Source organism: Polypterus senegalus, chromosome 1 (assembly GCF_016835505.1).
Source record: "Polypterus senegalus isolate Bchr_013 chromosome 1, ASM1683550v1, whole genome shotgun sequence".
NCBI classification, from domain to species: Eukaryota; Metazoa; Chordata; class Cladistia; order Polypteriformes; family Polypteridae; genus Polypterus; species Polypterus senegalus.
The window spans coordinates 311409207-311426391 of record NC_053154.1 but is presented as its reverse complement, the minus strand read 5'-3'; the positions used below and the strand labels follow the sequence as shown (position 1 = coordinate 311426391).

At 41.5% G+C, this 17185-nt stretch overlaps 1 protein-coding gene across 1 annotated transcript; it reads left to right on the top strand.

Annotated features, from left to right (window-relative positions):
* The first annotated feature begins 6432 nt into the window (after nucleotides 1–6432).
* LOC120519587 lies at nucleotides 6433–16444 on the top strand. Its single transcript, XM_039742533.1, has 7 exons — nucleotides 6433–6465; nucleotides 9077–9424; nucleotides 9677–9706; nucleotides 9881–9988; nucleotides 13142–13206; nucleotides 14709–14747; nucleotides 16264–16444. The coding sequence occupies exons 1-7, from the start codon at nucleotides 6447–6449 to the stop codon at nucleotides 16330–16332; spliced, it is 678 nt and encodes a 225-aa protein (XP_039598467.1). The 5' UTR covers nucleotides 6433–6446; the 3' UTR covers nucleotides 16333–16444.
* The last annotated feature ends 741 nt before the right edge of the window (nucleotides 16445–17185 follow it).

The window sequence follows — 17185 nt, the reverse complement described above, 5'->3', positions numbered from 1 at the left end:
GCCGTTCGTGTAGCCCCCTGCGGTCTTTTGTTCATTAGTGTACCTCGTGTACGAAGTGCTTTAACCCAACGTAGGATAGTGTTAGGAGCGGGAACAGCTTTATTTCTGTGGATATTGAAATGGCAACGAAACTCACGTTGAACTGCGGTAATAGATTGGTTGTTCTTGACAAGTCGTACGCAAAAACGCGGTGTTCTATCGTCCACGGCTCCATGGCTTCAACTAAAAAGAAAATAAAAAAATGCTAAGACTTCACGAACCTAACGCCACCTACCGCACATCTGTCACTCCACCTAGTGGTGAGTTCTAGCCATTTCAAAGTGTTAAATCTTGCCTTATGACCTTCACACGACGTATACTGCCACTCTGTATATTTTAAAACACATTATTACTGTTGCCATCCCATCACAAGCACGGATATTCAGCTAGTTTATTAATATAGCACACTTTTAAAGCAACTGCCATTGATCTAAAGTGCTGTACAATAAAAGCAAACATAAAAAAGAATAATAATACAGTGACAATAACAACACATAATAGAACTAACCCTGTTCTTGCCTGAGGAAGAGCCCTGAGTTGCTTGCATATTGTAATCTTTTTACTTAGCCAATAAAAGCGGTCATTTTCCTTGACTTCTCACTAAAACTAACTCATAAACGCATGCAGTAAAAATGAGTTTTCAGCCTGCTCTTAAACACAGTCAGAGATGACGATGTCCTTATGCTAAGCAGTAAGCTGTTCCATAATTTTGGAGCAACATTGGCGAAAGATCAATCCCCCCCTCAGCCTTAACCTCGTGCACGGAGTGGCGAGCAAGAGCTGGTTGGCAGAGCTAAGGGCACAGGTGGGAGTACAGGGTACTAAAAGGTTAATCATGTCGACAAGAGCACAGACATTAACTACCATTCAAATTTTAAAATCAATGCGATAGCAGAAGGGAAGTCAGAGTAAGGCAGCTCACACTGGAGAAATGTGCTCACGTTTACGAGTGCCAGTGTGAAGCCCAGCAGCAGCATTGTGAACCGGCCGCGGTCGAGAAAGGGCTCTTTTTGACTAATTCCGTAGTATGAGGAGTTGAAGTAATCAAGTGTGGAGGAAATAAAAGCATGAGTGACCTTCTCCACATCAGTATAGGATAAAAAGGGTTTGACCGTAGCCAAAGCTCGTAACTGAGAAAAACTCGTGCAAACAACGGCATTTACTTGCTTTTCAAAACTCAAACACTCACCCATCAAAGCCCCCAGGCTTTTAGTAAAATTCCCACGGTAGACCGAGAGAGAACCAAGCATTGTGTCAGTACTGTTGTCAATCCTTTGTGCATCTCTAACATTAGAACATTAGGAAGTTGAAAGACAACAATATCAGTCTTATCTTCATTCAGTGTGAGAAAATGTAAAGATAGCCAAGTTTTAGTCATCAAGTATTTTTAATTAAAAATTTATATTAGAAAGAAATAAGAGTGAATGGGTCTAAAAAACTATAAGAAATTTTGCACTTGGACCACAACATTTTTAAATCAGTTTCTTAGCAAAAACCTTTGGGCCAAGGGTAACGTACATTCCCAATTTAAAGTCCCAAGTTCTCATGGTTCAGGAGATTTCCTGATGAGTGAGTCAGTGGTATTTCACTTTTATATATTGTGAGCAGGGGGGCTGAACACACCCCTAGAAGACACGAACGCTCCTCAAAACGCCCTCTTAAAAACGCTGATAGGCTACTTTCACATTGCTCCCTTACTTGCTGGGCTTGCTTACGGCTGCTGTTGTCGAGTGATATGCTTCTCACGCGACGCTACGCTTACTTAAAAGCATGAACAGTACCTGTCCTTGTGGCTGATTGCTTTGTTTCTCTCTCCTCCCCCAGACATTCTCTGCTCCTTTTGGTGGTTGTGCCCCCTATAATGTTTGTCTATTCTTTAATCATAACTAACTGCATACTGAGCTCCTTTTATTTCTGAAAGAGACATGTTTGTTTGAAGTGTTTGAATAAGGTTCCTGTCTCTACAGTCTCCTGTGTTTCTGTGCAATTCTGTGACCAGAGCATGACAATATATATAAATTGACATTATGTCACACTGGTGAGGTGTCATCTGGAATCCAGGGTGCAGTTTTTGTCTCCAGGCTACAAAAAGGACATAGCAGCACTAGAAAAGGTCCAGAGAAGAGCAACTAGGCTGATTGCAGGGCTACAGAGGATGAGTTATGAATAAAGATTAAAAGAGCTGAGCCTTTACAGTTTAAGCAAAAGAAGATTACGAGGCGACCTGAGTGAAGTGTTTAAAATTATGAAAGGTATTAGTCCAGTGGATCGAGACGGTGACTTTAAAATGAGTTCATCAAGAACATACAGCTGGAAACTTGTGAAGGGGAAATTTCACACAAACATTAGGAAGTTTTTTTTTCACACAAAGAACCACAGACACATTGAATAAGTGACCAAGTAGTGTGGTAGACAGTAGAACTTTAGGGGCATCCAAAACTCGACTTGATGTTACTTTAGAAGAATTAAGCAACCTTTGTTATGCTGAATGGCCCGTTCTCGTCTGGGTTGTTCTATTTTTCTAATGTTCTAATGAGGAGCCTTTCACGTGAGGATCAGTGACACCACCACCTTCCAGTGATGGATAACAGAAGTGGTCCTGTCACTCTTCAGTGTGATTCCTTGTTTCCATAATACAAATGAATTGCTGGAAATGTGCAAACCGGACAGCACCGGACATTTGTTAAAGTTTGAGCAAAGCGACCCTCTTATGACTTGGTGGCGGTGTTTGTGTTGCTCAAGGGAAAGGAAGTCATCAAAACCTTTGGCTTGAGAAACAAGACCATCAAAGAATATTTAGATATGCAAGGGTTTATTTATTATTATTATTATTATTTTTTGCAATTTTTTGATTTTATTAAAATCAAATAGCATTCCATACAATCAAGTCAAGTTTAACAAATCTAGGTTTGAAGGTTTTATTTTTAATTCACTAACAAAGAACGAAAATAGCAAAAAGGCAATTGGCCCAACAATCAACCCTAATTCGTAATCCAAAAAGAGAAGCACCAAAATTCAGAAAAAAACCAAACTAAATATATAACACCAAAATGCAATGTTTGATGGAAAATCAATGAACCTCTGAGGGAGCTACTGAAATATGTAGCCTGAGGGTGGTCCTTCAGCAGTGATGTCATCGTGGCCCTTCCTCTTGGGAGGACTTCCCACACCTGGCTGGGCCGGGTCTGTGCTGTGGAAGAAACAAACAGCGCCATTCCTGCCCGGCGGTGGTATCACTTGGCTTAGCTGGGCCATCTGGGAGGTCCTCAAGGGTGCATTGTGACACACTATACAAAATGAAACTGAAACTGGAAAATGTACTCAGATAAGGAGTCAAGACATGACTCATCTGAAAGTAGTTGTCATCTTTAATTTTTTTATCTGTGTTTGTGCTTTGATTTTTGCGTCTTGCATATGTTCATATCATTCTTCAATGTAACTTCATTTCATTTCAAGTTTTTTTGTTATGTGCACTCTGCTGTAATATATTATTTAATGTGACTTTGAATCAAATCAATGATAACTACAGGGGATAACACTGCTCTCTGTACCGGGTACAGGATCCATGACCACTTGCTCACCTACCAGTGACTGGAACTGTCTGGTTTTACACCTAAGAAGTCTACCATCGACCGCATCCTGGCACTGAGGGTTCTCATGGAGCGCAAAAGCAAATATCGGCAGAGTTTCTTTGCAGCCTTTGTTGATTTTCATGAAGCGTTGGACTCAGTTGATCGAGCTGTCCTGTGAAGGGTTCGCGGGATCCCCTCGAGGTTGCTGGATATCATTGCCGGCCTGTACACTGGTACTGTGAGTGCTGTGCCGAGTGGACGCAGGACCTCTGTGTTTGTCCCAGTTGATTCTGGGGTTCGTCAGTGGTCTGTTCTGCTCCTACTCTGTTCAATGCTTGTATGGACTGGGTAATAGATAAGGTCGTGGGGTCCAGTGGCTGTGGGGCATCTGTTGGTGAGGAAAGATTCACGGATCTTGACTTTGCTGATGATGCTGTGATCTTCGTGGAGTCAATGGAGGCTGTGATCGGGACGCTCGAGAGACTGAGCGAGGAGTTTGAGTGTCTGGGCTTGCGAGTGTCCTGATAAAAACCAAGAGCCAGGCCTTTAATGACCTCTTTGTCACAGCCATCAGCAGTGTGTCAGTTTGCGGAGAGAGTGTTGACCGTGTTGAGAGGTTTACTTACCTTAGTGGTGACATTCATGTCTCTGGTGACTCTTCCTATGAAGTCAATAGACGGACTGGTGGGTTATCAGGTTGCTGGAAAGGGGTGTGTGTTCTGCAAAAGGATGAGATCCAAGTCTTTAGAGTCCTGGTGCTAACTGTTTTGCTAGACAGAGACATGGATGCTATCCAGTGACCAGATATGAAGATTTTGTGTCTTTCTGGAGAATCCTTGGGTACCGCTGAATTGGCTTTGTGTTGCTCATGGAGTCCCGAATGAGGCACATTACCTGCATTGTGAGGGAGCATCAGTTACGACACAACGGCCATGTGGTGCAGTTCCTGAGGGTGATCCGGCTCACAGGATCATTATTGTTCAGGACCCGAGTGGCTGGACCAGGCCAAGGGGATGCCTTCATAACACCTGGCCCTGTCAGATAGATGGTCATTTCCGGATGGTGGGTGTGGACCTTGTGTCTGCATGGATGGGTTGCAATCAGGATCCTGAGCTGTTTTGGCGTGTGGTGGGCGTGGCAACACATTGTACCAGTGCATGCTCCCAAACGTGACCTGACCTGACCTGACTCAAAGTAATTAGAAGGCCTCGCAGTAATATCAAGAGAACAGCATTAGAAGCATTTGTTGCAGACGGCCAGGGTTCTTGCCTCATCTGGATGCCTGGAACCCAGAAGGACCGGGAGAGGGGCAATACCTCCCCCTGGACATAAGAGGGTGGGCCCCCTGAATTCCATCAGGACCATGGAAGCTGGGAAGCTCAGCCTTGTGGGGGTTTGTGGTTGCCAACAAGAGGTGCCTGGATGGTTCCTGAGCCAAATACAATGGCACTTCGGCCGCACCGGGAAGTGCTGCCGAAGCAGGAACCATGTATGCCAGGAGTGCTTTTAAGGTGCAAGTGCAGCACTTCCTAGTGTGGCAGAAGTGCAGACGACCATCACTGAGCACCTGGAGTACATCCGGAGCAGGATAAAAGGGGCTGCCTCACTCCATTCGAGGAACCGGAGTTGGGAGGGAGAAGACGGAGCTTGCGAGAGACGAGTAGAGGTGGCTGAAGAGATGCACAAAGGATTGAGCCTTGTGGTTTGTGCACGATATTGTGTGGGAGCAGTTATTCAATTTAAAAGTGCATGTTTTTTGGGACATCTGGAGAGCGTGTCTGTCTGTTGCCGGGCTAATCTTTCACCCATTGTATTATGGTGTTGTGGTGGGCAGCCAAGGCCCTTACATGGCCAGGATGCCTTCGCAAAAGAAGGACCTGGGGAGAGAGCGTGCACAGGGCATTATCTCCCCCAGAGTTCCAGATGGCAACCCCTCCGCCAGGTTGCAGCAGTGCCTCAGATTCCCAGAGGGCTTCATTGGAGTTGGAGTTTAGCACAGCCCTGTTGGGCTCCATTGGGTGCCGCTGGGGGGGCTGTTCTAGAGACTGCAATGCCCTGCTTCATCAGACTCTCACCTTACGGACCAAGCCTACGGGACACCGGAAATACTCCCGGGTATTATATAAAAAGAGCCAACTGCCAGTGCTCCAGGAGCCACAGTAGGGAGGAAGGTGATGAAGTTTGCTGGAGGAGGAAGAAAAAAGAAGGATAGAGGAAGGACAGAAAAGGAAGACAAAGTGCTGCGTGTTTGGTTTATTGTTGATTGTGCTGTGCTGTGCAGATGAGAAACGAAGGAAAGAGTTTCCCACAGCTGAATTAAAAACCGAGTGTGCATCGTTGAACTCTTGATGTTGGGGAGCCGAGCGCCCCCTGCAGGCCACAGTGTGTCTTTAATTTTTAGAACTGTTAATAGTTTCTGCTTTCTGTCCATCAGAAAGGTTGTTTTCTACTGGTTTGCCAGACAAGACCGTGTTAAACTTGCATTAGATTTACTTGTATTAAATGTTACAATAGACGTCTCATCATATATGCAGCCTTGCCACTATTATTTAATGCTTTGTGAGAACTCGGCTTTCTTTGGGTATTCGTTTGGCCTTTGGTGTGTTTTATTTGGCCTAATAAACAGATCAGCATCAACTTGCTGGTCCTCTCATGTTTACTCCACGATGGCACACAGGATAATGAAATCCTCACCTGCCCGTCTTCCCTAAATAAACTCTCAAGCCGGTGCTGCTCTCTTCGTTTGAGGTGTTAGCTCATTGACAGGAAGTTTCTTCTTTATTTCCTGCTGCACATTTTCTCTTGTTTCTGTGTTTCCACCCTGACCACACCATCATGAAGCTGCTGGCCTTTGGTGAGTCCTTTCTTTCATTCAATTCTCACGTTTTCATTTGATTTACTTTTTACGTTTGGTGCTTGGATTTGATTCATTTTATTAAACTGTGATTGATTGTTTTTTATTCAGTTTGCTTTATCACCCCACACCTTCCTATCTCACTTTTCCTAATTTTTGTTTCAGTGGGTGAAGAACATAAATTGTTGTTCTTGAAATGCTTTGAGTCCTGGGATACTGTAGATGCTCTGTAATTAAAATGTACCAATATTATAATAATCACTGAATGAGGGAACAGAGACTGTCACTTCTAAAATTAGACGTCAGGCTCACTTTTAACTTTGTTCACCACATGTACGTCTTTAAACAGTAGAAGCTACTTGCATTTTTGCATTACTTTCTATACTCCTGCATTTCAAATATTCAATAAAATACCTGCATGATAAGAACTCCTACTTCAGAAACTGTCATTTGTGGTGACCGCGGTGCGTGTCCTTTGTTTGTTTGAGTGGCACTGTCCTCTTTTATGTTTCATGTTCATTCCTTGTAAATGTGATCCTTTACTATGTAATTCATATTTAACTATCAGCCCCACACTGGACTACCCAAGAGGTTTAGTTACAGTAAGATTATCGGTTAACTTCCAGAAGGGGGCGCCACCTGTAGTAGGAGTTACAAGACAATTTTCCAGTAATGTCATTCATACCTGGAGTGAGTGTGACATCAGTGGCATCACAACCTGAATGTTGTAAATGAACAGCAACAGAAGTCTTCACGAGTGCTCATCAGCTCAGTCCTCATTATTAAACTCGGGGCCAAATGTGCATTTGTGATTCACACACTGATGGGGACACAAAATTAAAGGGGCAGTGTGATACACATTCATAAGATGAAGGCATAAGCCATTCATTTTAATAAGGAGCCTGCCTTGCAAAAGCCTCACACCAATGAGCTCAAACTGAGCTACATTCACCTGCCTCAGACATCATCTCAAAAACCTGAAAAATATTTTCTAAATACAGTAATACTAATAAAGTTCCATTAGAGGATGGATACCCAGAAACCCGCATATTTTATAAACAACAGGTAAGCAGGAATCTTTATTTATCAAGGATTTATTTACAAAAAGTGCAATGGGCTGGCATCCTGCCCGAAGATTTGTTTCCTGCTTTGCACCCTGTTTTGGCTGGGATTGGCTCCAGTAGACCCCGTGAGCCTGTAGTTAGGATATAGCGGGCTGGATAATGACTGACTGACATAGATAGATAGATAGATAGATAGATAGATAGATAGATAGATAGATAGATAGATAGATAGATAGATAGATAGTAGAGCCTGAGGGTTGAAGATAGAAATGACCTCACATGGCACTCCTAGGAACATCTGAGTTGTCTCGGTCTGTTTTTGAAGGCACACCCCATACATGGGGTGAGAGTTGTTGTCCAGGATAGTCAACAGCATCCCGAGTGACTGTCTGATCTCCCACTTTCTCTAGTTTCTCCATCCTGACTCCTAACACAGACCCAGCCTTTTTAATCAATTCAGTTTTTCTGTTGGCATCAGCAGCTCTAATGCTATTTCCTCAGTACATCACCACATAGTTGATGGCACCAGCCACTACAGACTGGCAGACAGAAAACATTTAAGAATGTCCTTCATACATCATCCAACATCAACATCATCAGGAAATTGAGGCGACTCTGCCTCGTCTTGTATACAGATGTGTTGGTACTCTATCCAAGCCTGTCAATCAGATGCCCTCCAAGGTCATCACCTTCATCACATCTTCACCGTCAATGTGAACCATGGACAAAGTGGACTTGATCCTCCTGAAGTTTGTGATGATCTCTTTTGTCTTACTGATGTTGTGCTCCAGGTAATTCAGTTTGTACCTTTAAATACTCTTCTTCACAAGTGCTTTGTATTCTTTCTTCTCTTTACCACATAGACACCAAACTTCAAATGTGTCATTGGTGAATGTCTTCAGATGACATATTTCAGTATTTTATCTAAAGTCTGAGGACTACAGGGTATTCAGGAACAGACCAGTACAGTTCCCTATGGCATTCCTGCACTGCTCTTGATCATGTCCAATATGCAGCCTCACAAACTGTGGTCTACCAGTTGGGTGGTCCATTATCTAAGACGCAGTGGTAGCATCAACCCTCAGTTTGGGTTGTTTGGTGTTGAAAATGAGATCTTCGATGATTCTATAGCACTATACCAACACTTTCACAGTTCAAATCTGTAATTCTGAACAAAGGACTAATGGGGCTGTGCTGGAATTTATAAACGAGTCTCCATGACGTGAAGTGTGGTGGCCCCGGCTCACAGGTCATAGCCACCAGCAAACACTTCTGACACTGACTCTGAAATTCAATATTGGCGATGGTGTGCATTTAAGAATAATTTTTTTCCAAACACAGATTTTAAATAAACAATCACACACGGAAATGAAGCTTGTAATTTGTCTCTCAGAAATATGAAAGTCTAAATAGCAAATAAAAGGCAAACCACAAACAACAGAGAAGACAGCAGTTTTTCCAATTCTTGTTTGCCATTCTTTAAACCTGCAAGCAATTTTCATAAATCAGTAAAAATGTGAAGAAGAATTCACGTTGTATTCTTTCAGGTCTCCTGAGCCTTTGTCTTCACGCCTTGAGCTCTGTGGTGACATCTCCCCCGGGTGACACGGTGTCCCTGAACTGCTTGTACTCCACTAACAGCAACAGTAACGGCTCATCGATGCTCTGGTACAGGCAGCTCCCCCGCCAGCCCCCTGAGCCCATACTGCAGACCTTCAGTCCTAAGAGTACGTTCAGAACTCCATTTTTCCAGTATGGAGAGCACTTTTCCCTGAAGAAAAATCACACCTTAGTCATCCGAAATGTCACCCAAGAAGACGCCGCCACTTATTACTGCTGCAAGCTGGAAACAGACGTGTGCCGCTTCGGCGAAGGGATCGAGCTGCAAGTGGACGGTGAGTTTGTTTCGATATTTTATATCACTCAGTCTGTCATTTTGTTTCAATATTTTATGTTTTTTTCACTTTCTCCATAGCCAACCAAGCGGCTCCACTTCTGTTAAGTAAAACCTCAATGAAGTCGAGAGGTTGCTCTTACTGACTTTCCTTGTCTATTTTCAGTATTTATCATCTCATTACAATGATATAAAATAATAAACCAGTTTAAGACTTTATTGTGGACTATGATATTCTTTTTTTCTCTTCAAGGTTTGATGAAAATGAATGTAATCCACCAAGGTATGTGGTGAATTGTAAATGTCTCGAAATTACAAGATACAGTAATTAAAATAAGAGCACAATAACTCCCTCATATTTCATGCCCACTTGTGTGATTTACCCTTCCATACAGGACTGAGCGCCACCCTAATTAAAGTTCTTCCTTTTCTAATTTCTGTTTTTGTTCTTCTGTAGTTTACTGTAGCAGTGGAATTTTAATTTGGGCGTCCACCATCTTGGGATTCCTGCTGGTCGTGATGACGTCTGCTTTGACGTATGTGGTGTGCAGGCTGAAGTCTAAAGGTGTGTGCTCAATAATACATTTCATTAATTATACATATGAGAACATCAGAACATTTAATAGACTGTGACGAGAACAGGCCGCTAACCCTAACAAGCTTGTCCACCCTATCCATCTGGTTTGTGTAAAATAACATCAAGTCCAGTTCTGAAGACCTCTAATGTCCTACTCTCTCACACACTACTTGAGAATTTTCTTCCATGTGTCTGTGAACCAAGTAAGTGCTGATTATGTTGGCATCCACGTTGTTTAGCTGGCGGCGTCTTGGCCTATGGGACTTTTGGCCAACCTTTTATTGATGTGTCAATGATATTAGTGCAGGCATCACAAATGTATATCACGAGTCAAGTAATTATATTCTTCCTTTAGCCAAGAATGAGCCAATAGCAGCATGAGCTGACATTTCATATTCAAATGAATGGCCACAGGGGAGCCAATAAAAAGGGCAAACCGACACGGTCACCTGATCTACTGTTGCGGCTAAAAGTGTTGAGAATGACACAAGTGTTGGTCTTCAAGTTTGCTGCTTCAGTGTTTTCAGGTCTTTGTGTTTGATGTTTCTCTGGTAGACTGAAGTAGAATGACAAGCAGTTCAGAAGTTTCAAAGGCTTTGATTGACAGTGACATGAAGTTTATGCCCAGAGTCCATATTTGCAGTGTTGGTCCTTCTTTCTTTTTCAGTTCATCCTGGCAGGTTGGCAATCAACTTCTGGGCCAAATCCTGACTGATGGCAGATGCCCATTCTTGCAGAATCAGAATTGGTGGGTTTTTGTTTTCCCACCCAGCTCTTGAGGATTCTCAATGGGCCGTCAATAACAGCATTATAGGCATAAACTGTTCATGGTGAGTGGGCTGACGTCTTTAATCCCCTTTTAGCCCACCACCTGTTACACAAAGCTGCAAGACAATACCAATAACTTGCAAAAAGACCACCCAGTAAAAATAATATTAATTGATCAATTGATTTAAATAAATAAATAAAACAAATGCATTTACAAATTATTATTATTAATGCCTATGGTGGAATGGCACCCTGCCCGGGATTTGTTCCTACTTTGCTCCCTGTGTTGGCTTGATTGGCTCCAGCAGACCCCCGGGACCCTGTGTTAGGATATAACGGGTTGGAAAATGACTGACTGACTGACTATTATTAAGACATTTCATGTATTTATTTATTTATTTATTTATTATTATTATTAATAATAATAATAATAATAATAATAATAATAATAATAATAATAATAATAATAATAATTTGAAAGGCACTTTATAAATTATTATTATGAAATTATAATATATTATAATAATTATTATAATATGTTATAATAATCTATACTAATAAAAGGCAAAGCCCTCACTGACTGACTCACTCACTGACTCACTGACTGACTCACGGACTGACTGACTGACTCACTCACTGACTCACTGACTGACTGACTCACTCACTCATCACTAATTCTCCAACTTCCCGTGTAGGTAGAAGGCTGAAATTTGGCAGGCTCATTCCTTACAGCTTACTTACAAAAGTTAAGCAGGTTTCATTTCGAAATTCTACACGTAATGGTCATAACTGGAACCTATTTTTTTCCATATACTGTAATGGACAGTTCAGTTCGATGCCCGTGGGGGCCGGAGTTGCGTGTGACATCATCACGCCTCCCACGTAATCACGTGAAATGACTATGAACGCAGTACGTAGAAAACAAGGAAGAGCTCCAAGGAGTGCTGAACAAAAAACGCATTGCACAATTGAGAAGGCAGCAAAAGATTATGAAGCGAGTGATGCATACAAGTATATTCATAAGTGCAGCTACTGCGGAAACAAAGCACGATATGAAGCATAAGTTTAAATTAAGTTTATAGACACACTCCCGCTGCCGTTTGTCATGCCTACGACGAATATGGTATTCGTGAGATACAAGTTTAATGAGAAGACACAAGGTATAAACGAAACTTTGGATCACTTTGTAACGGAGTTAAAATTGCTGCAGCGAGAAACTTTTAAGTGTCGGGTCTTAGCTAACATTAAATAAAGCCGCTGACATCGCGAGATCGCACGAGCACAGCTGAGAAGCTTCGATGCATGTACTCCGAGTGGCTCACATCAACTGACTTTGCAGGACTGGAAAAGATTAAATTAAGTTCATAGACATGCTGCCGATAAATTATTCACAGGCAATTTCCACAACTTAATACCGGGAATGCCTGTTGAACATCTTACATTCACGAGTACCTATTTGTGTAGTGAACACTTCGATGAATGAAACCTGTCATCTTTACAACGATTGACAAACACGGAATGTAACTTGAACACAACACATCCTACAAATACGAACCTGATTGAAAGAAATAATGATAATCAAATCCTTGATGACAGCAACACTCATAACAGTGACAAAACAATTACATTGACAATCATGTTACGTTATTTTTAAAATGTTTCCTTTTCTTTTTCATAACTTCTTTAACACACTACTTCTCGGCTGCAAAGCGCGGGTATTTTGCTAGTAATTTATAAAGTGCCTTTCTTATTATTATCATTATTATTATTTTTAATAAATAAATAAATTAAATGTACTAATGAATAAATAAATAGAATGTATTAATAAATAATAATAATACATTATATTTATATAGCGCCTTTCCCATGCTCAAGTCCCTGCTCACCTAATTTCCTAAATGTCTATTCACTTACTTTCTGACCAAGGCTGTCGTCTCCTTTACGCACACACGCTCACTCCAACATGCCGACTTTGATTTGGCTCTTTACAGTGGCGTTGTATCAGCTCTATTCAATGTCCCACAATTGACCATCACATTTTCTACTATTACAGACCAAGAAATATATTTTAATTTATTTGTCCAGAGCTTAATAGGGTGCACCATTATGTACAAACTGCCTCAGAAGTTTATTCTCACCATTCCAAATTAGTGACTTATTGTGTTATTTTTCAATGACATTGACTGCTGCTGCCAGTACCAGCGAGCTCCCACGTTTTCTGGTCATCTAATGACAACTATTGATGGAGGGGTTAAGCACACGCGTAGCTTGTAATCAAGCCATCAGCTTTCAGCATGTCACCCTGCTTTCTTTGACTCTCCAACATTTTGAAAAGTGGGTTAAGACATCCTCCTCTTCTTCTTGATTTTTCAGTGAGACGGCTGTCAGAAGAATTGGAAAGCGTCAAGAATACGAGGAGGCATTGCTTGGAATCTGAGGTAATATGAATCACACAAAGCCAGGATCTTGTTTGTGGGCTCAGACTTTATTGAATAATTATAAAAAAGGAGATGAATATTGCATGAGAAGATGCTTATGATGTTGTCTGGGACATTCAGGGCTAGGGGAACCTGGGTGAGGTACAAGCCACTGTTGCTACAGGGTGCAGCCACAGCGATATGGTGAGAGCATCAGAGGAGCAGGCAGCAGTCATGAGTCTCAGACCAGACTTCTCTGTTCTCCTTTATTCTCATTTACCCAGAGATATATAAATACTTCAATCTCTGTATAGATTAACATGACAATCAGTTAAACAATGGTGCAAGCCAATTTCCTCTGCAGAACAACAGTGTTAACACATTTGCTTTGATTCAACAATAGTATTGTGGTCAGCTATCAAGAAGTACCTGATTAGAAACCAATGTCCCCAGAACTCGTTCATTTTCAAAGGAAGCAGGCAGTTCTGTATCACCACATTGTGTGAAGATGAGTTACTAAATCAAAGCAGCCTGACTATTCCAAGCAGGTTACAGGTAAACGTTGAAGTCCTGCAGATCACCATCAACAATAACCTGTAGCAGAATTTTCCAGGAAATATGCCTTTTCTTGAAAACACTGAATTCTAGCCCATTACATATATGTGATAAAGCTATCAGTGAACAATACTCCTAATACACAAAAAAAAGGATTTGAGGTCAAAAGTCAAAAGGAGAATTCTTAGCCCTTAGTCTCCAGAAAATATTAATTTTGCACAGAACCTCAATCTACAAACACCTCCATGTTTTGTACATACTGTATGCTGTCTTACGTCAGATGGAGTCAACACAGATCTCCTGGCTGTCAACAGTGTGAAGCAAAAGCTGAAAGTGATGGTGCGACGATGAAACTAACATAACATTACAAGTATTCAATGAGTTAAAACACACAACTAGCACAAAAACCATAATTGAAAATGCTAGGCAGAGAGAAGCAGGAATCATATCACTGCTGCAAGTTCAATGCATACGGCCCTCACATTCAGCAATTTCAATTTGTACAAAAATATCAGCAATTGTACTAAACGCTTGTAGCAGATGCTGTTAAACTTTAAACAGTTTCAACGAGGACAGGCCAATCATCTCAGTAATCTCTCCTATCCTGCCTTCTGCCTTCTGATTTCTCCAAAATAACATCAAGTCGCGATTTGAAGCGGAGGTTCTCAGTTGAGAAATTATTTTATATAAATCAGGTAAATCTATCCTGGTGAAAGAATTTAATTTGCTTAAAAAAAAAACAGAAGCTCTCACAATCGATTGTCACGAGACAGTGAAAGTCAAGTGAAGACGGGTGCGGGAACGGGGTGGTGGTGCTCCTTTGACTTTCTGATACTTGTCCCCACAACCTGGAAGTGGAGTGATGAGGTGACAAAATGGACATATCGACAAATGTTTCTTTCCTACTTCTTTAATTCTTTGATATGGTGAATTATTTTAAAAGAGAATATTTTCATGTTTTGTTTCAGATTCTACCTACTAAGAAAGATCTGGAAGGAGAATATCAGGTAAATATGTCAAGACGTGGGTCAGAGGCTTGGGCTCAACAGGCATCACTTTTTTTTCTCATTTATTACATGCTTCAGTATGGGTAGATCAAAACTTAAGTTGTTGTTGAGGGAATTGAGACGCCCCATGTTCCTCCTTCACTGTCTGGGTCGGGGTGTCCAGCAGAGGATGTTAGCTCTGCTGATGGGCTGATGAATACTGAGAACTCCACTTAGAGTGCAGTGCCACCTCAGAAACACAAAGATGACAATATGACCACAACATTAATGGTAACTTAACTCTTGTATTAAAGAGCCTCTGAGCAAAGACACAGTCAAGTGCTGTTGGGAAACCCACGATAAAAACTGACAGAGATGAATGCAGGAGTTGCTCCAGCTAGTATGTTCTCCAAATTGTGAACGTCAGAAGTCCGGGTCCAAGTTGAGGAAATCAGAAGCTGTTGTGTTCAAGGGTGTCTGGGGTACAGTGGTAGTAGGTGGTCTTGTGGCACAGAAGAAGAAGAGAACAAAAGGGCAGATGAGACGCTTTAATTTGAGAAGACTGTACTTTAATGTGGGAAGTGACTTCCTTCAAATCTTCTACAACTCTGTGATGGCCGGTGTGGTGTGCTGGGCTGGGCTGGTAACATCACTTTGAGTGAGGCCCACCATATCAACTTGTACTTGTACTGTACTGTTCTGTACTTATAGGAGTGGACCACTTCTACATCCACTCCTTGAATAGTGACTGGACATAGTGGATCTTTGGAGATGGTGAAAATCTCTAAGCAGTTCATTGGTCTTGCTGATGTTAAGTTGCAGTCAATTCTCAATGTTCTCCACCTGACTCCTCTCCCCTGTCTCATTACCCCCATAAGTGTAGAATCATCTGAGAATTTCACCAAGTAACCTGACCTGCTGTTCTATTTCTAGTCTGAGGTGTGCAGAGTGAAGAGTAAAGCAGACAGGCCTGTTCCTCGTGGTCCTCATAGTGCTCCAGTGTTGCTCACATCCATATCAGAAAAATATCAGAAAAATATTTAGACTGTAAACATTTACACTGAAGCACACATTTTAATATTTGAAATGTTTGATGGAACTCTTCTTGGTTATTAAGTTGTATATGCAGTATATCTCATTAAGTAAATCATCCATCCATCCATTATCCAACCTGCTATATCCTAACTAGAGGGATGCTGGAGCCAATCCCAACCTATACAGGGTGCAAGGCAGGAACAAACCCCGGGCAGGGCGCCAGCCCACCGCAGGTCACACACACACACGGGACAATTTAGGATCGGCAATGCACCTAACCTGCATGTCTTTGGACTGCGGAAGGAAACCCACGGAGACACAGGGAGAACATGCATGAACCCAGGTCTCCTAACTGTGAGGCAGCAGCGCTATCCACTGCGCCACCTTTGCCACCCTTAAGTAAATCATTACACTATTATTACTATTATTCTGAGCACCCCAGGTTAGGTCAGCTTACGCTAATTCAGACTTATTTTATTTTTTAAATTTTTTTTTTCTGCAGTCGCTGTCCCACAAGGATCAGGCCTTATATGAAGTGTGTGGCCGCTCCCAAAGAACAAGAAGGAAATGAAGAATGAAGGAGAGGAGATGAAAAATAACCGATTGAAGGGGAAGAAGGCTGTTTAAGCAAAATTGAAATGCATTTTAAGTTTTACAGTTTCACATCCTTTCAAAATAAACACCTTATACAAAATTATTGTCTGCCTGTTATACTTTCATTGTTATCACTCGTTAATTTAATATTGTTCTTTATCAGTATGCTGCTGCTGGAGTATGTGAATTCACCCTTGGGATTAATAAAGTATCTATCTATCTATCTATCTATCTATCTATCTATCTATCTATCTATCTATCTATCTATCTATCTATAGTACGTTTCACTCTATCTATCTATCTATCTATCTATCTATCTATCTATCTATCTATCTATCTATCTATCTATCTATCTATCTATAGTATGTTTCACTCTATCTATCTATCTATCTATCTATCTATCTATCTATCTATCTATCTATCTATCTATCTATCTATCTATCTATCTATCTATCTATCTATCTATCAATCTATCTATCTATCTATCTATGAATGGTAACCTGACATATCGGCTCTTTAGTGCGGTGAAAGTCAGTCAGCAGTTTCTTGGTTTTGCTGATTTTTGGGTTGCTGACAATTCTCATACTTCTCCCCCTTTCTCGTCTCCCTTGTCTCATCCCCCTTATCAACGCACCCCATAAGTATTGAGTCACATTTCAAATCCTTTCAAAACAAACTTGTTAAGCACACTGTGCACATACCAACAATGGCAGGTGGAAATTCTGAAAAGGTTATACGGCAGGAGCTGGGTGGGCGCTAACGGATTGCCTTATTACCAGGGTGGGATGTCACAGCCACAGATTCGTAGTCAAGACTGAGTTGTCATTCCC